The 23,731-nt window shown below is 23.4% G+C and overlaps 1 protein-coding gene across 11 annotated transcripts in view; it reads right to left on the bottom strand.

Annotated features, from left to right (window-relative positions):
- The window catches only part of LOC122853313 (rho GTPase-activating protein 21), a 73,998-nt gene that overhangs the window by 34,272 nt on the left and 15,995 nt on the right, over positions 1-23,731 (bottom strand). For all 11 annotated transcript variants that reach the window (XM_044153703.1, XM_044153711.1, XM_044153702.1 and 8 more), the window contains exon 2: positions 19,462-19,518. In XM_044153703.1, coding sequence (XP_044009638.1) covers positions 19,462-19,506 — 45 coding nt within the window. In that variant the 5' untranslated portion in view covers positions 19,507-19,518. The remainder of the gene's footprint in view (positions 1-19,461; positions 19,519-23,731) is intronic.

Below are 23,731 nucleotides of genomic sequence, written 5' to 3'. Positions count from 1 at the left end.
TTGATATGAATTTTATGATGATTATTTTGATACTTGAGTGTGTGTTGTATTAAATTTTAATTAGTTATGAGAAATAATATTATTTCAAGTGATGATGAAAATAACGAATTTATAATGATAAATAAAATTGATGATTATGACACGATTATTTATGTTGAATGATTCGTTTTAAGTGTGTCCAGTTGAGAATGAAAGTGTTCAATGCAAAAGCTAACCGGTTGCTTTGTAAACCAGTGTATTTTTTCATGCAACGCCTTGAGGCATCACTTATACAGATTATTTTTTTTTTTTTTTTGAAATACATATATAAATATAAAAAAAAACATTAACAAAAAGTATATCCATAAAAAGGCAAAATACGAGCAAAAAAAATCATACGTATATTTTGATAATACAAAAATAAATTATTCAATGTATGATGATTTTTATTTTTAATATAAATTTTTATTTTTTAAAGGGTATATTTTTTTTATCGCAAATTTTACGTTTGATGAGGACATATGAAGGATAAATTTACTGGCCTTGTATTTGCAACTACATATACAACAAATGAAACAGAAAGGTATAAAATTATTTGCAAAGAAATTTTTGCTGTTTTATAAAATTAGCTCACAAATTTACTTTTTTTTTTATCTAAAATTAATTTATAAATTATTTAACATTGAAATAACAGTTAAATATTAAATTCAAATGGAAATTGTTCAAGTTTTTTTTTTTTAAAAAGAACTTAAAGAACTTGAAGAAGAAAAACAACTTTAAACAAAAAAAAGATGATTTTATGTACGAAAAAATCGACAAATAAATATTAAAAAATGATAAGAAAAAAAAAGTTTTTATATTAAAAATTCAAGCATATTTTTTTCATTAATTTTTGATAATTTAATTGCTAAATAAATATATTTAAAATGTATTTAAAATAATTATTTAATTGAAAGAAATTTCTTTAAGAAGAAATGAGCTTTAAAGCTCATCAATTTTACATATAATTAATTATAATTTTATGATTATTTAAAAAATGGGAGGTTACAAATTTTAAATATCAAAATTAATTTATAATAGTAGCGATAAGTTAATAATCATTTGTATGTCATTGGTCAAGCACCAAGTAAATAATTAATCAGTAAATTGGCCAAAGGAAATGATCCAAGACGTGAAAGCAGTTGAAAAAAAAATAAACAACAAATAAAAGAATCCATAAATAATCTAAAAAAAAAATTACCCAGTGTTAATAAAAGCCGTTAATTTAATACGGAAATTAATAAATAAAAGAAAAATGAAAAAAATTAACAAATTATATTTAATAAAAATATTATCTACATACAAATTACCACGCTCAAATCATTGAAAATTATACAGCTAATAATTTTCATATCACAATATAAAATACATGACGTTTAAATAAATAAATATTAAAATAAAAAAATTAATATAAATATCATGGTATATTATATAAAACTAAAATTAACTCATGAAAATCTAAACATGTAATTCTATTGTGATTATATTCTTGATTATATGAAGACAGTCATTTTCGAAAAAGAAAAAAAAAGAATTATTCACGCGACTAAGTGAAACGATTTTGTGCCAAGCAATACACACACAATGTCTTTAATGATTAAAAAAAAAATCATCTAAAAAATAAGAAAAAGAAGAATAAAAATAAAAATATATTTATGAAAATGTTTGAAGCGTATAATTGACAGATAATTAGACGAAGAAAAAAGCCAAAGGCAAACAGCGTACCAGTTATTGGAGAATATACCATCAATGATTTTTTTTTTTTTTTTTTTGAAAGTCTAAACGCATAATAGGTCATTGAAAATGATAAATGAACAAAACGTAAATCAACAAATTTCTTATATGTCAATACATCTCATGTGTGTATTTAAAAAATAATTTATTTACTAAAAAAATTTTAAAATTTTTTCTAGTTTTTTTCAACTTTTTTTTTTGTTTTTAGATTATTTATGTTTATCTAACAAACTTACAAGTAAGTGGGATAATTATTTGTTGTAATTAATTTGTTTATTAATAATATAAAATTTAAAAAAAAAAAAATTGGACCCAGTTGGTGAAGCTGGTGAGCTTGGTGAAGCTGATAAAGCTGGTGAGACTGGTTACGCTACCACACACTAATCAGCATGATATACAAAAATTTTAAATAAAAAAAATTTGTCTCTCATCATAACAGTTAAAATATAAATAGAAAAAAAATTTAAATTGTTTATTTACTTAATAGGTAAATGAATAAACAATAAAAAAAAATAATAAGCTGATTAAAAAATGGAGTAAAATAAAAGAGAACAAAAAGCTTTGTGTAACTAGAAAGGTTTTGACTCAAGATAACGGATTATATTTTTTTATTATTATTTTTAGTAAAATTTAATTACTTATTTTATCTTACAATTGTTTAAAACAACTGTGCATTATTTATATTTTTTTTAAAACAAAAAAAAAAAAATGAAATTAAAAATCTACTTTATTGTTTCTTTGTTTTTTAAAAAAACAATGTTGATTTAAAATTGTTAAAAAATAATTTAAAAAATAAAAATACACACTTATAGTTTAAGATTTATGTTTAGGTAAAAAATTTCAAGGCTTTGAATATCATTCTGACTTAATATATATATAGAAATGACTTTGTTGATCTCTGCACTAGATCAAGCCTCGCGCGGACAGCTGGAGATCCTCATTCAGATTTTTCTACATTTTTTACATATTTTTTTTTTTCACCATACAAATTTTATAATATAATATAAATTTTACAATATATATATGTTTATTACAACTTACTATTCTGGGCTTTACTTGTTTTACATTATTATTTATGATTATTTAAATAAATTTAAAAAAAAAAAAAAAACTAAAAATTTTTGTGTAATTTATTATTCTTCTCGAATAAAAATTGAAATAATATTATAAAAATAAAACAAAGTAAATTATAGATAAATGCTTAAGAAGAAATAGTTATAATTTTTTTTTTTTTTTATTATTTTTTTACTACAAGGATCATTGCACCTTCTTTCACGAGCGTTAATTTATCGTAATAATCAAAGTACTCGCACCGACAACTTACACACACACAATCTTTAGCAATCCCTTTTCTATTTTTATTTTTTTTTTTTTAAATTTTATTATTTACTATTTACACGCTCTGCTTATTTTTTGTTATATATTTTTTTTCTAAATTTTATTTAACTGTGCTCTCATCAGGTGCTTGTAGTTTTTTAATTTTCTTTTTTTTTTTTTTTCAAAGATATTTATGGAGGTTAATTCTAACGGATATATATTTATTTAAAAAAAAAAAAATAATATATATATTAAAATAGAAATATAAAAATAAAAATGAGTATTTTATTTTTTATTAATTTACAAATAAATTGTATAATTAGATCAAATGAAAAATAAACAAAAAAAAAATAAATAAAAGCTTGAAAAATAAAATCTTTTGTTAAAAATTTGACATGGAAAATTTTGCCTTCCGGCTTTTAAGACTGTCGGATATATGGTGAATGAATCTGTTTTTTAAAAAAAAAAATTTGTATGGGTGTGTGTATTTGTATAATTTAGCCTCTGGCAAATAAACGCATATCATCATTGTATGTATGTATATAGACGTTTCACTCGTTAACCCCTTTGAACTGGAGTGCTTTCGTATTTCCCTCAGGTACCATGTTTAACAATACACTCACATATTAATATACACATAAACTCAATGTCATGAAAATGAATAAATTACAACAAGACTACCCTCATTTATCAACCAAATCAATAACTCGTAAATTAAAAATTAAATAAAAAAATAAATTACGTAAAAAATCAAAATAAAAAATATATAAATTACATTGAAAATTAGCTTTTTTTATAAATTTAAAAATATAAATTCGAGGAAAGACTAAAATGCCACTTTGAAAATTTAAGTGGGCGATTACGACTATTTTTTTTTTTTTTTTTTGAATATATATTTTTAATTTTTTATTTGATAATTTTATGATTTTTAAACTTGAATTTTTTATTTGATTTGAAAATTATCATTTTACTATATTTTTTATTTTATTTTTTTACAAGCTTTGTATTTAGACACACGTATACACAATGTTTAATACATGTCTGGTCTATTTTAATTTAGTTTATTTAAACAAAAATTTTTTAAAATTTATCGTAAAATGTTGAGCTAAATTTTTGAGTTTATTAAAAAGTAAAATTATTCTCAAGACACATGCTAGGAGTTTTAAAATTAAAATATAAAATATTATTTTATATTTTAATTTTCATCATTAATTTAATATTATTTTAAATTTAAACAAATATATAATTAAAATAAATAAAAAAAAAAAACGTAAAAAAATTTGAAAGAAAAAGTAGTTGAAAAAAAATAGAGAAAGTTAAACATAAAATCGATGGAATGACTTGTTTAATGATTAATTTAATAGCATAATTATAAATTTGAATAATATTTATTTCCAGGCTGATACCACTGGACAGAATCTCTGGAAATCCAAAAATTAAAAATCCAAAAAATATCAAGCGAAAAACACTTGTTCAAATTGACAAAGAAAAAATTTATTTAAAAAAAAAATTATATGTATCTAGTAATTGATTTAAATAATAGTATATTATTCAAACAAACTCATAAATAAAAAATAATAATATATACATTTTCTTTATAAACTCGGTATAATTTTCTAATTTAAAAAAAAAATGTTTTTTTTCTTTGTTTTGAGGTTGCAAAGGTTAGCGATTGTTGAGAAAGATAAATAGATATATTAGGAAGTAAGGTGAGGCACATATACTGTAAATTAATGTGTGGTTTGTAATACACATTCATTGAGATATATAGGTACTTGAATATCTATTTTTGTTTAACGCGTTAAGGGGAGGGCCATCCGTGTAGTTGAGGCGGAACGCGCATGCACGCACAAACCATCATCGTCTGCACGCAATCGCATCCTGCGACGTTTTGACCTCGATTCTCATTTAAAACTATCATCTTATTTTCTTGATTTTATGTTTTTTTTTAATTTTTATATTTTTTTATAAACAGGCGAGAAGATAAAATGAGCTAAAAAAAAATAATAATTTGCAAACATTCAAAAAGAAAAATATTAAAATTTAAAAAATCGCATCAAAAATATCCTCGCAAGTCAAAGAAAGTTTAAATTTATAAAATTTAACTCCTTTTTTTATTCTCACAATGTAGTAAAATTGTTTTTATTTTATATTTTTTAACTGCGGTTATTTTTTTTTGATTTACTTTTTTTTATATAAATTCAAAAACTCATTTGCTTCGTTTTATATATATTTTTTTTCTTTTTAAAACTTGTATTTGGATAAAGGGTTATTAATATATATGACATAAAAAAAAATATATATATTTTTACACGTTTTCCCACAATTGATTTTTGAAATGAGTATGATTGCAAAAGACTACATTTATTTTTTTTATATTCTCGAATTTCCGGTTGAATAAAAATATATAATCTCAATTCGTGAGAATTTTTTTTTCGATTCTGGTCGATCCCATACATGTTGCATGATAATTTTAAAACCTCAAAAGTCAAATTGCCAAATGTTGTATGATAAAAAAATGAAAGAAAAAAATTTACATTATATTTTTTTTTTTATCTTTTTCCAGTGTCAAAAAAAAATTACAAATTGATAATTAAATAATTCAATTCACGTTTACAAATAAGCATTTCCAATTAATTAATTTTTTTTTTCTTTGCAAAGGATCAATTAAACCATCCATTTGTAAAATAAATTCCAAAAATAATTCTACAAAATCTTGAAGATAATTTTTCATTTTAATTGCTAATTATTAATTGTTATTTTTCAAAAAAAATTATCAAAATTTATCACAATAATAAGCCTGTATTTCAAGGAGCTCATTGTAAAAAAAAATCAGTCAAAAATGTTCATTCAAACAACAAGGGATCCAATTACCAATTTAAAAATATATTTCCTCAGTCTCAATGATCATACAGACTACCTTGAATATAATTTTTAATTTTAACACATTCGTGAATATACACAAGTGTTTTATTTTTAATTAAAAAATAACTCCACACCCACGAGACAATAAAAAAAAAAACAACAAAGAATTCTCAATTAAACATCACTTCAATTATAATGCGATAGAATAAATTATAGTTTTAGACACACCCCACTTCAACAACCCCCACAAAATATACATATATTTTTTTTATCTCATCAACTAAACACATATCGTACCCCCCTTGTGTTTGCATAGTCACCCCTCACTGTGTCTGTGTGTACCCCTTTTTCAACACTCAAATAATTTACACGAGTATGTCTGACGATACGCAAAGGGGGTTGGGAGGAAAAAAAAAAAAATAATGTATATTAAAAGACGACAAATCAATACAATAAATGGAAAATAAAAATAAATAAAATACAATATTTTATTTTGTTTATATTTTTTATGAAAAATTATTTTAAAGAATTATTTCAAAGAAAATTTATAGGATTTTCTCTTGAAGGAACTTTGAGTTAAACCAACGGCAAAAACGTGAAAATAAATTATAAAATATTTTTTTTTTAGCTTAGAAATATGTGTGTGTGTTTTGAAAAAAAAATTTAATAGAAAAAAAAATTAAATAACCAGTGCACGATCAGGTTTTATATAATATTATTGAAAGAATTCGTGCTTACGGCTAGTCAAAGAGTCTTTGCTATTGTTACAACTAAAACGAGACAGGGTGTGACTTAATATCCACATAAACCCTTTATTTTTGTGACGATAGTAACTAGTAAGCAACCCTCTGATGGCCAAGAGGACCACCACAAAGAGGTCGACCCTCTTTCAAATTTATATACGCGAGGGTGAACGAATCTCAGAAGGGTGCGCCAAAGCCCCGGAAACTATTATAAAAATAAAAAAAAAAAAATGAAAATGGATATTATACAGTAGGTAGCTAGCATATAAAAAAAAATAAAATAAATATAAAAGAGAAAATCGTGCACACAGCCTCAGGTGACACACGATAAAATCCAGTCGGGCGTCAATCTCAAAGACTTCAAGCGTCGGTGCTTTGTCTGTTCCGGTCCTAAAAGAAATGAATATTTATAAGTGAAAACGTTTGACGATTACACTATACTCCCTTTTAACTAAAAATAAAATAATTAAAATGAAAATATAAATATTTAAAATTAATTTATAAATTATATAAGCTGCGAGTTGTATAACTTTTAAATTTTTCATTTTTAAATACAGGTATTTGTTATTAAAATAATATAATAATAATAATAATAATAATATATGTAAATTAATAAACAAAATAAAAATATTTAAAAACAATTAAATAATTTTTCTAGGCTGTCAGAGAGTATGATAATGTTAAATAAATTTTAAAAAAATCAACGAATATTATTGAGGCTGTTCATAAGACTCCGACTTGATTATGAATTTTTTCATTTAAACAGTCATGTTAATTTTTTTTTAAACCAACAAATAATAAGACTCAAATCTTTAATTTATATTTTATTATTTTGATTAAATATATATTTTGTCTGTCATGATGAAGGTTTTATTTTGATTAAAAATAAAAATCAAGGTTTTATTTTGAATTATAAAATTTTTTTATGTAATATTTTTTTTATCAATTTAAATTGTTAATTAATATTAATTCAGTTGATTAATTTTATTCGATGTTATAATCATGACTGGTCTTTCCTTCCGATTTAATTTTCGTACAAGCGATTGATGAGGTCCAGGGGTCTAAAGTGCCAAAAGCAATGAGCTCTCATCTGATACATGTTGGCGTCAAATAGGGTCGATGAAAGAGAGGGATTTTTAAATTCAAAATAGAGAGATGGTAAATGGAATTGATCAACGATGCAATACAGAGAGGATTAACCGGTCTTCGAACCAACTTGCCAATAAATTTATATACAAAATTGTTGTGTTGCTGTTGTTGTTGTCAAAGTTAAGGGGGGAGACTTGACAATACCGAGGGTAGTATCGAAAACCAGAGAGAGAAAGAGAGACAAAGTGAGACAAAAATATATTTTTAAAATATTTACAGTGACAACAGGCTTGACATTGCCACAGTGTTATAGCCAATGATGGGTCATTCACCCTTCAAAGTGTCAACGTCTATCTACGAGTCTCCGACAACCAAAATAATACCTGCCAATCCAAATAATTATATTTCAACTCAAAATTTAAGCTGTTTTTTATGTTTATTTTTAAATTAAAATCTAGATAAAAATTTATTTAAAATAAAAATTAATTAATTGATAAAAATCATTTATACATAAAACAGGAAATAACTTTTTTCATTATGACATAAAAAATAATTGAATTGTCTATTTTTTATATCAACATAGAGCTTGATAATTATGGTAAATATCCAAGATAAAATATTCAAGTTGAAGGGTGTTTTTTTATTTTTCTATATTTCCTTGTCTCTTCCTAATGAAATTGTGGAGATTGAGGGATAAGTCATCGTCAAGCGGATATCGAAAAGAGTGTGTGAAGTCACGCGGTAATCTTTGTCTTTGTCTGATGCTGCGATGGATTGCAGACAGTGAAAATAGGGGTTGCATCATATTATATAAAAAAAAAACATCCCCTTCAATAAAAAAAAATAAATAGACATAGAGAAAAAGAGAGAGAGAATGACTCCATTACAGGTTTAACAATGCGCATTGGTGTACAGTGCACATATACAAATACACAACTGAGCAGAAAATTTCGATGCGCAATTTATTTCAACACCGACAACTCATGTATACACCCAGTGCAGTATAAATGTGAGGAAGAAAAACCGCTTTTTCCCTTAGCTACCCTCCGTCCTTACCATATCACCATGCTTTTTTCCATTTTTTTTTTTTTGTTCAGTCTGCATGCAGAAATAAATTCAACCCCTCGTTGCTTTGTGTGTGAATATGTATATCTTTGTCTTGAACATTTAATAATTTATCATTTCTCTTTTTTTAAACTAACACATGTGTATTATAAAGTGTGTGTGTGTGTAGTATTGTATAGAGGGTGAATCAGTCTGGCTTGCGCGGTGATTCCGCGGTTGGGTTATGACTCACCGGAGGGATTCGACCCTACACACAATTGGGGATACATATACGGAAGCCCGAAACATAAAAAAGTAAAAATTTTATATATAGACAATATAAAAAAATATATACGAGACACATCAGGTATATATTTTTTTATTTTATATTTATGGAGACATACTGCAACCCTCTGTTGATATATGACACATCCCCTTTATACCAATTTCAATCGAATTTTTTCTATAGACGTAAGTGTTATTGCACATTGAAGAAATGCATTAGAAAATATATTTTTTTAATTTAATAAATAATTATTAATAAATAAATTTACCTTGTAATTATTTTTTTTTTTAAATATATCCTTTATGCAAATTATTTAAGTGATTGTTTTTTATTTTACACTTTAAAACAAACTTTAAAACACAAAGACAAATAATAATAATAATTTTTCAACACAGAAAGTAAATAAATACAATATATTTTTATGAAATAAAATTAAAAAGTATATGGTTCAAGTTGAATTCACATTGCGGTACTGGTCATGTATATAAAAAAACTTGCCACGGTAAATTGTATATGTAAAATATTGAGTGGTGTATTGAGGGTGAATGAGGGGGAGTAAATTTTCTGGAGTTTAGTCGACTTTTGCGTCTTCGTTGATAATGCGCCGACGTAACGAAAAAAACGCAAGCGCACTGTTTAAAATTTAAAAAAAAAATTAAAAATATAAGCGACTTGTTTAGCGTTAACAATATCAATTATTTTTCTGGGTCAACTGTAATTTTATAAATGTCATATTATATTTCTCAAACATTAAAAATTATTTCCTTTCCAATTTTGGCTTCTTTCCGGTTGTTGGGATATTTTTTTTATTTTTCCCTCAACGTCGAAAGCCAAATGTTATTTTTATTGGAAAATTCAATAACAAATTTTGACGGGTGTTAACTTTTTTTTTTTTTTTTTCTACATAAGGGTCGATCGAAACGAAAAGACGTTATCCATTTTCCACCTGCTATGAAAAGCTCAAAACCAGATAAAAAAAAATATATAAAATAAAACAGATAAAAATACAGAGAAATAATTTATTTAAATATTTAAAAAATTCAAATGATTTTAATGAGCAAAAAAAATGAAAAAAAACTTTGTAATTAAAAATTTCGAAAATGAATAATAATTTAAAAAAAAAATACTTGTGAATAATAATATATATAATTATGAGTATATACAAGTATAGAAATATTTATTTAGTAAATAAATAAAACATCGACATGTTGTAAAAATAATGACATTTAAACGAGCTTAGTTTGTAAACATACAGATGGAGTGTCATGCATTATAAACAAAGCAGTTTTCCGTCAGAATCATTGAGCATAATAATAATAAAATTTATATATTATTTTTTTTTTCAAATAACACGCATGACATTACATGTACATTGGCTACATAACTGACTTCATCATACACTTGTACAGTTTTATAGTCAATGTAACCAGTATGAATTTGACTTTGATCTTGTCCGATAAAATCACCACGATATATGCTCTCAAAAGACTCAGCCATGTGTCGTATAAAAACACACATAAAAAGTATAAATAAATAAAAATAATTAACAAAATTATATCAACAAAAATGTAGACAATAAAAAAATAATAACTAGATTTTGATGGATAAAATAATTAAAAGTGAAAATCTTTTAATTAGTTACTTCAATTTCAAGCTAAATTTTTCATTTTAAAATCATTTTTTTCTAATATATTTGTTATTAATAAATTTGTAGGAAAATTATTTTTTAAAATTATTATTATCTTGTTTTTTTATGAACGTTTTAACAGACTTGTAAGTACAAAAGCCATAAAAAAAAAAAAGAACATTATAATTATTATTATAAATAAAATTTGGGAAATTAAATTACAAAAAAAAAGAGGCGTTAAAACTTTCACCGGAATTGTTTTACAGACTAATCCGCTTACCACAGTAGTGTCATTTATTTATTTCCGGTTATATATATTTTTATTTTATTTAATATATTATTATTATTTTATTGTCTCCTTGATACTATTTTTTATTTGCTATAAAATATCGCAATCATTTTTATATTCAACGCTCCAGTGAATTTGCATTTTCTTTGATTTCAAAGTCAAGTATATATTGAAAAAATATAAAAATATATTTTTTATTATACATAAAAGGATGCATTGAAGAATAATAAAAATAATAAATATAAATTTGATAACAAATACCTTCAATTTGATATGAAAAAAAAATAAACTTCTCAGAAATGAAATAAAAAAAATACGCTTCAATCATAAAGAGAGGAAAAAAAGAAAAATATATATAAAAAGATTTCTCATTTATTAAATATATATATATTGAAATTAAAATAGCTAAAATAATATTTTTAAATTGTTTTAATAATATAGAAGATAATATTTATATAGAGGAAATATTCCTCAATAACTTTCCAAGTAAAAAAAAGGTAAAAACAATATATGAAAATAAAAAAATAATGTATTTTTTGTTGAGTTGCCATCAGAACAACAATCGAAAGCAATCAATAGCTCAACCACACGATATCCAATTCAACCACTAGATTGTATATCACTTGTTTAAAAGCTGATTTCTACTAGCCAACGAGTCAGCCAATAAAATACGTAATTAAACGTGCTTCACATCAACCTGCCTCTCAAAAGAGTTCAACAAGTCATGGTCATAAAAATAAATACATCTAAATGAATAAAATTAAATTAAAATTTAAAATTATATTCTCACAGTACTATATATATTGTTTATATTAATGAAAATTAATTATTTATCTGTTTTTTAAATTTACAAAAAATAAAAAAAATTAGATATTTATAATAAATTTAATTTTTTTAAATTCATTTATCTTATTGTGCATTGTTTTTTGTATTTTTTTTTACAAAACAATAATTATAATAATTTTTATATTTGAATAAAATATCATTCATCATATGAAAAATCAAAGAATCATCAATAAAATAAATAAAACTTTCGAATTTTGAATCTTCATTGAGACAGTTGGAATTTAACCTCGATGTTGGTTTGATACTTTGATGTGGATAATATACATACCTCAATATATGTATAATAACAATGCCACAAAGCATCAGTATATATATATTTATTATTTATAATATAGTGAGACTTATCTTGCAGGTTGGTGAGTAATAGCAAACCTCCAACGCTAATAACCGCGACGCCATATATAATACAACACAATAAGTGTGTGCGAACAAGAGGCTCGATTGAATGATTACAAATGACAGGATAACACATGTATATCAACAATGTATGCACATACGATATATATATATACTATCACATTATTATTTTTATTATTATTAGTTTATTTTTTTTTTTTAAATGTTTTATTATGTAAATATTATATTTACATTGTTGGAAAGAAAAAAATAATAAATAAATGCGGTGATATATATAAATATTATAGAATAATTAAATAATATGTTAATAATAATATTTATTTGTTTAAGAATGTTTAATGTATATTGTTATAAATATTGAAAGCCTTTTTTGTTTTTTTGACTCGGTGTTCCCCTCAGATAATCAGAGTGAAATTCTGTCCGTGTAGTATTAAAGCGACAAGTGTCATCGGTTTTTCGGAGGTGATTGGTAATTCCATTTTTCTTACTTTGGTGTAGAATTGAAAAAAAAAAAAATAGAAATAGTTGAAATTAAACTGTGAAATTTTTAGGATAGTAATATTTGAGTGTTGTCTAAATATTAGAATTGAAATTTCATGAAAATTTAGCTTAGAAATATTTTTTTTTTAAATGCGATGAATTTTCGAAATTCGAATTTTTTCTATTGATTCGCGAAAAATATAAAAATGAAAAAAAAAATAAAAATAGTTGAAATTGAATTGTGGAATTTTTAAGATAGTAATATTTGAGTGTTGTCTGAATATTAGAATTGAAATTTCATGAAAATTTAGCTTAGAAATATTTTTTTTTTAAATACGATGAATTTTCGAAATTCGAATTTTTTCTATTTATCCGCGAAAAATATAAAAATGAAAAAAAAAATAAAAGTAGTTGAAATTAAGTTCTGAAAATTTTAAAACAATTATATTCAGGTGTTGTTTAAATTATCAAAACATAATTTCATGAAAATTATGTTTAGAAATATTTTTTTTAAACAAAGACCTGCAGCGAAAACTTTCGAGTTTTGTATAAACAGCTCACGAAAAATATAAAATTGAAAAAAATAAATAATAATAATTGAAATTAAATTCTAAAACTTTTAGATTAATAATAATAATATTTAGATATTGTTTAAATTCCAGAAGCATAACTCATAAAAATTTCCCTGACAATACTTAAATCGTCAAAAAAAAAAAAAAAACAATTATAAACGAAAATGAATTTTGAATTTTAATAAATACAATTAAAAAAATAATATAAATATATTTTATATAAAAATAATATAAATATATATTAAGATGAGCTACTGTGTGGGCTTCAATCCGCAACGGGGCATAATATTAAACGCCGAGAAATTACGACTGACCACCTGGTGCGTATGCGTCGGTGCATATTATACACGCTCGTGCCTTATGAACCTCGACTTCCCACTGTAGTCTAAATCTATTGTATTACTTGTATTCTATCGTGACACTGCAGGAGTTCTACTTTCTATAAAACTTATTAAACTTGTTTAAACAATTTTTATAAATATCATTTATTTTTTCCTATTATATTTACTTCATAAATTTCACATATGAAATGATAAATTCTCTTTAAACTTTACTAGCATAAAAACCCCTTTAGTAATTTTACACCCTAATCAAAAATTTAAAAATTAAAATTACCTACAATTTAAATATTTCAAAGATAAAAAAATAAAATATAAATACTTTTTTTTTCTTAGCATAATTTGACAAATATAATTTATAAATAAAATTACAAAAGTAAAAGGGTGAATGCAAATGTTAAACTCATGTGAACAAAGGGGTGTGTCTCTTATTACGAAACTTCATATTTTTAAAATTCATAAAAACAGTTTTTCAAAAAAAAAAAAAAATATCATAATCGGTATCAATTGACATTCCAGTTAAAATGCATATGTAACCATTTTTTTTTTCTTTTGTTAGTGGTTATGATTTCACATAGAGTCTATATTAGAAGCCCGAAGCCATCGTAATCCCTGCAATATGAGAATAGAAAACGCACAGTGGTTTTATTTTAAAAAAAATATAAAAAACAAACAAACACAAAAATGCACATTATTGCATTCGAGTATATTCAAGACACGAATTGTAATATTCCTATTTTAATAAATATAATATGAGGATGGTTGTTGTTGGAATAAGAGGAAGGAGAAAAAAAATAGTGTATATGGTAGTTTTACATTTAAACATATATATATTATTATATGGGATTGGTATACATGCGCGAGAAATCGAACGGTAAATTTAGTCTCACGCGGGCAAAACAATGAGCCATGGCAGCAACGGCGTGCGCGCATTTCGTTCAAACTCATGGGTCCCGCAATAACTCATCGGTGAAAGCTCGCAAAATGTAACATACACAGCAGCAACAACAAAAACAACAATAGAAAAAATACTTTTAAAAAATATATAAAATAACGTAGGTGCAATGACACTAATGTTTTTAAATAATTTTGTCTAAAAAATTTTAAGTAAATTAAGAAGATAAAATGTTTAAAAACCATTATATAAATAAAACAACAACAAGATAAATAAATTTTTTTTAAAAAATACTAATTGCATACAGTGTTTTTTACACTACCTCTATATATAAGAAAAGATAGTATGTATGATTAAAATAAAGTTAAAAAAATAAAATAAAGAAGAAAGTTGGCTCGTGCCAACACCCAGAATTTACAAGTTTATACTTGACATATAGAAGATATTTATTAGCCTCACCTTTTTGATGTACGCAAAAAGTCATGTAGGATATAATATGTACCAGAGTTTTGCTGACTATGGGTGGGCCAGGTCTTTCTATATATTATAGAGTTTGCATATATATTATTTTTTTTATTTTTAAATGTAATATATATATAAAAATGCATTACAGTGCACTTAACGATATACCACAATGTAAATGCATATACACCCTCCTCCTCCTACAAATAATTTTTTTTTCTATTATATATTTTAAATTGATTATTCCGTTATAAATATAATGATAATAATTATTTAGTCATTTGTTTTTTGTTGACTGTTCAATTTAAGTATTTAAATAAACAAATGATTTTATCGATTTATTTTAAATACATCTAATTGGCATAATGGAATAAATATAGATAAAATAATATATAAATAATTGGAGTTATTTAGTTGTATAAATTTAACTATTAAAAATAAACATTAGTCTTGAATTTTTTATTTATTTATATTGGTCAGTTTGAGACTTGACTCTTGAGTTGAGAGAAACGCGATAAGAAAACAGAAAAAATGTTTGTTAAAAAGACAAATAAATAGAAAATAATGTTACAACATTATTGCTAGTATGTGAGTTGTTTATACAGAAGCACGATTTGTTAAACAATCTATCAAAAAAATAAAATATACATATGAACACAGTTTGTGGTCGATACGGTCATTGACTTGATCAGCGAAAAAAAATTTTTTAAATGGAAAAAAAGTCATTTTAAAACACCCCAAGTGAAAGTTTGATAAAAAAAAATTTAAAAATTTTAACTTTAGTGTTGATTTACAAATGAAAAAAATTAATCAAACGATTTGCATTATTTTTTTTTTTTTATTTAAAAATCAACCCTATAGAAAAATTTCGAAAAGAAATAAATTTTTTTTTCGATTTTATGATGAAATTCTACAATCGAAACTTGTTGACATTTTGTATCTGGATTATATTTCGAACCACGGAATATTTTTTTTTTTTGCTATGAGCTATTTTTTTTTTTTTTTTTATGTTTTTTCTTACGTCATCATTTTTTTTTTTCAAATTGCCATATGCACTGGAGTCATTGAATGAGGTCATTTTTATTTTTCGAAATATTGTTTGAAGTAGCTTTGATTTACATTGTTGTATATGAGTTTTTTCTTATTTTTGCTGAATTTATTTAATAGTAAAATTATTGACCTTATAAAATCATAGTAAATTTAAATATATAAATAACAATTTTATAACGGAATGAATATTGAAATAAATTTATATCCTAATCTTGGATTTACAAGTGACGTTTATATCTCGCGTGCGCTCGTTTTAATGCCTGTATTCTTAAAAAATATCTTCACACAGACACATACAAAAAATTATTAAGTTAACATACATAAAAATAAATAAATAAAATATTTAGCAACTACATGATATTATCAATTTATATATAATCTGTTATTTATGAATTATAATCTTTTCAAGTGTGTAAAAAGTAAAATGTTGAATCTCTTTCTTATTCTTTTCATCAAATATGTATAAATTAATATTATAAAAAATATATACAGTCAATTTCAATGAAATAAATAAATCAGCTTATCATTTTATATACAAACACACTATTAACCTTCATTCCATTCAAATAATAATCAAATTTAAATCAAGTTTTAAAAAATAAAAACTACTGTACTATTTTACGATCGAAAATAAAAATTCAATAAAAATAGAAGCTTGTTTGTTAAAACAAGGATAGAAAAAAAAAATTTTTAATTATAACAATAACACTATTGTTTAATAATCAAATAATATATATTATTTTTTAATTTTATTTTTAAATTTTTATGGAGGCAAGAAAAATTTTTTTTCATAAATTTGATTATTTTATTTCTACGAAATTCATATAGATTTAAAAATTCTCGTGAAAAAACGCACCGACAGATATTTTTCAAATTTTTCTATCGATTAGATACGACTTTCAACTATTCTCAAAAAAATTCTCGTCGTGATCCAAGCATTATTTATTGCAAAAAAAAAATATAAACCTTATGATCAAGATTCAAAATTTATTCAAAAAAAAAAAAATAAATAAACTTACAAATATTATTATAAATTAATAAAATAAACAATACTTTTACCGTATAAAAATAATAATTAAATAAAATAAAAACTGTTATTTAAAACAATCAAAAAATTCATATAACTTTTAAAAATTTATTGTTAAATTTTTACGGTGTCAAGATAAATAAATGAAAAAAAAACAAAAAAAAAAATTCTCATACAGCTGATTATTTAATTTCTTTGAAATTCATATATATAAAAGCTTGTAAACATTTAAAACCAGTAAACCAAATTACAACAAAATAATAATAATAAAAAAGATTTTAAGTGTCCTCCTTTTTAAGACAAGACAATTACTAAAATCGTGACTGTCTCAACATCAAATTAAGACACGTATATATATACAGTTTGTGATCTAGAGTCATATACTCAATTCACAAGTACATATTCACTTGTTATATATATATTAAAGCTATATAAACTAACTGACATTAAAGTCAGAGACACCGCTATCTTAAACACGTTTATTTCCATTGCAATATATGTGCTATGGATCATCAGGTGAACGTAATTCAAGATCCACCGACGTGTACATAACGGATGTATTTAATATATATGTATTATAATAAACTCAAGTTTGTGTATTTATACAGACACACAAAAAATGAAATAATATAAAAAGAAAAAAAAATTTTAATCATCAAACATATCAAGCTTAAGACCAAGTTGACATTGATCACCTCGATCAATTCATCTTAGATGTAAAAAAAAAAAAAACCAATAAAATAAATTTTCAAATAAAAGAACAAGAAATCTGAATATATTTATGCAAAATAATATAAAATAAATAATCAATAAGTAAATATATATTTATGTTTATAATAAAAAAAATTAAACAAACATAAAAAAAAAAAATAGTAAATAGTTGGAAATAAGTATGTGTGTATGTATCGTCTGGCAACCTAGATTGTTGGATGGATTGTTGATGATACTGGGTACCGTACTACACTTTAATTGCCTGTATATATGTCGATAAATAAAATTTTAAATGTTTTAAAAAATAAATAATATAAATTGTGAATATAAAGACACAGTGAGCATCGTATTAAACTACCAATCATACCAACAAGATCAACTATTAAAACAGCATCGTGTGTAGACCAACAAGTAACTTGCTTTATCACCAATAATAATCATTGTAAATTTATATACAAGTATTGTGATTGACTGATTCAACTTTAAAATACATTTATTCAATAAAAAAAAGTTATAAAATAAATTTTTTATTGTTACTTTCATGTTAACTGTATTATTTAGATGTTATATATTTTCTTGGTCAATGATGATGATTTTCATGACTTTATAAAGATTGTATAAAATGAAAAAAAATATATTATATTGTGTTGGACACAAAGAATTCAATGTAGTCATGAATCATGGATAATTGACGTTCAATCAGATTACCATTAAATTGATAAAAAAAAATTTATTATTGATCTTGATTAATCAGTGCATCAGAAGAAATATTTAACATTGAAATTTAATACTCAATGTCTATATGAAGTAGTAAAAATAAATAATAATAATTTTTTTTTTTTCTCAGTTAGTTTATACTAATATTATTCATATTTTTATCATCATAATCATCATGTATCTTGATAATAATCAAGACAGATCTATGATTTAAATTTATAAAAAAAAAAATATGATATGTATATCAATTTGGCATTAAAGACACATTAATTATGATAAAAATATAAAACGAATCAAGTTTATTTAGAGAAATATATATGTTAATCAAGTTGAGAATCATTTAAATGAGATTGAGTAAGTAGGTGGCAGTGTAGGATATAATCAGCCCTCAGCCTACGCTTTTATTATACGTCATCTTGGATAAATTATTAAACGAGAATTTTTAAATTAAATGCAATTTTAAATGGAGGGATGTTTATAATTATATTAATAGTATAAATAATTAAATTAATATTAATAATAGTAGCAAAAAAAGAAGAAGAGAGTGAAGAATAAAATAGAAAAAAATTAAAAGACGTTGAGTTTGTCATATGAATTAACAACATAACGGAAATCGAGCTCAATGGATTTTTGTTTCATTCCCATCATCATCATCAACGTCATCATGATCATCCCTCAAAATATCGTAAATTTTCCAACGTTCATATCCGTATAAATTGTGAACAAAGTTATTTAGTTTTATTATGCTTTTTTTTTATGTTTGGGGATGCATTGTAAATGTGATTCAGTTGGGGTTGTTTGCACATTTAGGGTGGGATACATGTGAATGTCAAACGAAACAAAAAGAAAACATATATATTTATTACAACATGATTTTTTTTTTTTTTTTTAGGGGGATCAAGATGTCTAGAAGTATTTCCCAAAGACTATTTGGAGACAAAGATTTTTCATAGATTTTTAGACACAAAGAAAAATAAAAATTTATTAAACTTACAGCTTGGGAGATAACCCCTTGGGGCGTGCTCCGATCATCAGCCATGACTTCTTCAATCTGCAACAAAAAAATAAAAAAATTATTAACTTATTTTTAATTTATAATAATAATTCATTTTTTGCTATTATTTTATGTATTTATTTTAATGAAAGAGGGGAATTTAATTACTTTGTGTTAATTTGAAATAAAAAAAAACGTGACTTGTTTTTAATATGATAATAACACGAGGGCGGTTTTTAAAATTATGTTTAAATTTATTTCAACGTTTTAAACATAAAATTACAAGTAAATTATTTTAGTATGTTATTTTTGAATTTAAACGAACCACACATCAAGTATATAAATTTAATTTTAAATAATATTTTAATGACTTTTGGACAATGTTTAAAAATAGATAAAAAAAAATTCTAGTTATTTAAAAAGTACATAAACAATTGAAGTGAAATTTGAATGAAAATAATCTTCAATATAATAATTGAGATATCATCAGTTGATTATATATGAAAAGGTTAAATATACATATTATGATCAAAAAATCATTAGCCTTTATAAATGCATGCATAATTAAATTTATTTTATAAAACTTTGTTATATTTAATATATAAAGAATTTTCATTTCAGCAATATGAGAAAGTTTTTTTTTTAGTACTTTTAATAGTACAACTATTAATTATCCATGTTTAAAAACACGAGTGATAATTTGGGTAAAAATAATCATTCGATAATGTAGCTCAATGGCGTGATAAACTTTGTACTTTCACACAGTGACTTGAAAACTTTCACCCATGATTTTTATGTGTTATTTTTAGTGCGTCATCATTTAAGATGTTCATGCAAAATTTTATCGTTTGTATTTTCCTGATTTTAGTATGTTAAGATTTTCGATATGGAAAAGACTAATATTCTCATCGTAAATATATTATGTGTAATTTTTTTTTTTTAAAATACTGTTTTATTATTTTTAGAATTTTCATTTCTCACTTATTGTAATCGGACACTTTTTTAGTATTAAATTTCGCAACATGGTTGATTTTTTTTTGCTACTTTCAAAAATTTATATTGTAGGTTCTAAGGGATATTGATATTTTTTGTTTTTTTTATTTGACAAAGAAAGAAAGATAGAGTTTAAAAAAAAATTGGGATGGCCCAGATTTTTTGAGGTATCTTATTTCTGTTTGTGTTTTTTAGTCAGGTAGTTGTGTTGCTGAAACGGTGCTTTATTATTTTTTTATTGTTGGATATTCACAAACATCAAGAACCAATGAAAGTGCTGATTTTTAAAACGAATATATATCTCAAACTTTCCATTTTAAATTTTTGAATTTTTAATGTTAAAACTTTGGTTTAAATTTGGTTTAAAAAAAATTATTGATATTAAAATTTTTAATTAGAAAAAATTTAAAAAAGAAAAATTCAACAACGTAAAACTAGAAGTTTAATTAAAAATTTAAATTTTAAAATAACATGATGATGTAATGATGTTATTTAACTATCGAAAAAAAAAAAAGGAAAAACTTTTTAAAATTTATTTTTGCATGGCGGAAGTTATCTTCAACTGATTGCTTTTCATTTAATCTCGGAAATAGAAGTATGAAACATTGTGAGTAAGAAATTTCCTGAACTATTTAACAACTGATTTAACGATATATGCATTTGCTTAATTTTCAACTTGAATATATAACTTGTAAATTATTTTTGTACAAAAAAAAAAAAATGGTTTTATTATTTTCTATAATTTATTTTTCACACTAGAAATTCTTTAGCACTGTTAAACATAAATCACTGAATATTCAGTGTATCTTTAAACTCTCATATTTTAAATTTTTATTATTTTTTTTTTTTTTTGATATTTTATTACACTTTTTAAATTTTTTATATGCATGAATGCCACTCAAAACAGCGAGCAATAGCACACGGAATTTCGCACTGAGTTTCTAGCGTAACTCGGGTGAACGACCATAAAATTGTACTATCTATACTAAATATTCCAATTTTTTTTTATTTTTTTACAACATTGTATACTCTATTAACTATAAAATAGATTTATTTATATATTTATTATTTTATCTATCAAAAAATACCCAAATAAATTAAAAATAATCAAAAACAACGGTTAAATTTTTTTTACAAATTATTACTCGAATATAGCATTCTCATGTATAGACATTTAAAGAAATTTTTTTTTTTTATAGATAATTGGTTTTTAAAGTTGACGTTTTTTTGAGAGGTACAAAAATTTAATGGGCAGTTTTAAAGAATTTTCATTTAAAACCAGTTAAACAACTTGTCAAAAAATAATTAACACTATTCAAAAAAAAAAAAAAATTTTTTCTATTTTTACTCATTCCAAATAGCTCTCACATTGTTTAAAATAAAATCAAGATTTTTTTTTTTGTTAAAAAACGAATTATTTTATCTAAATAAAAAATTAAATGTATATAAAATATTTTATAAATATAAATCATTATTGAGAAACAAATATATCTCCATGATAAAACCGTCAATCATAAAAAAATAATTTCAATGTCATTCTAAAAGAAAAAAAAAAACCTAGATAATAAAACTCTAAAGTTTATATTTATTTCTAAATTGTGTCGAGGATTATTTTCACATTTTTTTTTTCTGTTATCATTAATCAGACGTTTGTCATTATTATTTATTGATTTTTTTTTATGAAAGAGAAAAGATATGATTATGCAACATGTCTTGTTGAGTCAGTACATTGAACATCATCAGCATTAGCAACATTAGCATCATCAGCAACAACAACAACAACAACAACAACAACAACAACAACAACAACAACAACAACAACAACAACAGTTGCTATATATATACCCAGAGATGAGAAAAAAAAAATTAAAAAAAAAATTAACGATGCCACTCTTATAATACTTATTCATTCGGATGGACACAAAAGCGACAAGGAAGACGATCATGTGGTCAACATCCAGCACACTGTTGCCAATTCTCCATACAATAATTTTTTTTTTTTTATCACCTATATATCCTGTCATTACGAATTATCGTTAACCCCAATTTCCACATAACACAACAAACAAATAAAAAAAAAAAAAAAAAAAAAAAATTTAAAAAACTTAATTTTTTTAAAACAACAATAATAATAATCAAAATTTAATTTAATTTTAAATATTAAAGTGTAAATAATCAACATGTATGAATAATTTTACATACTAATAAATTCAATATATGCAAATGATTTTTTTTCAAACATAAAAAATGAGGCAAGGCAAAGCGAAGCAGCAAAAAATTTGAATAAAAAAAAAATAGAAGAAGAAGACGAAAAAGAGTGTTTAAAAAAATTAGAGATTAGAATTTTTCATTTATATAATGTAATGTGTATTGGTGTAAATTGGTATGTGTGTGTGTAATTTTGTTGTACGGGTTAATTACTTTATCGGTGATTTTACCGAAGGCAAGCGTCTCTCATCAGGCGTTGTGCATACATAGGCAGTAGCAGCACCACATAAACTTTATTAAAAAAAAAAAAAAAAGGCAATTGCTTTGCTTATGGATAACGATCGACGATTAGGCATCAGGCTAAATACAACCAGGTCTATCGTTACCCACCGTAGGCCACTTTCCCTATTCGTTTTTTATAAAATTCTATTTTTTTTTTTTTTTTCTTGAATAATCCAGGTGTGATTTAATGGTTTTTATAAAATTTAATTATATATATTTTGTAATGATTATAAATGCTGGTATATGAAATTCAAATATTACCGGTGTATAATGATGACGAGGAAGGTGATGACCGACATACTGGTGAATGATAAAAATGATAATTAGTTTTAATTTTAAACATGAAAAGTCAGCCAACAAAAACACGCTGATGAAAAAATGTTTAGGTCTATATGAAATTATTTATTTACTATTATGTATTTTAATTTTTTAATTGTAAAAAATATTTTTGTATGTAATTTTAATTAATAAATATTGTTATGTTCATTTAATTTGATTTAATTAATATTTTTATTTTTTTTTTTGAATAATTTAAGCTTGAATTATTTTTACTGTCGTTTTTTTTTTATTGTGAATATATTTCGCTGGAGGATAAATGTAGCTTGTATAATATAGATGAAAATTATAAATATAAAATAATGTATGAGGTGTGGGTGCAGAATGCATGCCGCCAACAGAAGGTCGATTTAAACCCCGATGGTCTATCTCGTGACTCACCTCTTTTCTCTCTCGTCGTCGTCGTCGTGGTGTCATATACGAAAAAAAAATTTAAAAAAAAAAATAAAGA

Source organism: Aphidius gifuensis, linkage group LG3 (genome assembly GCF_014905175.1).
Source record: "Aphidius gifuensis isolate YNYX2018 linkage group LG3, ASM1490517v1, whole genome shotgun sequence".
In the NCBI taxonomy this organism is placed as follows: Eukaryota; Metazoa; Arthropoda; class Insecta; order Hymenoptera; family Braconidae; genus Aphidius; species Aphidius gifuensis.
Note: the sequence above shows the minus strand (reverse complement) of the source record. Positions and strands in the feature narration are given on the sequence as shown.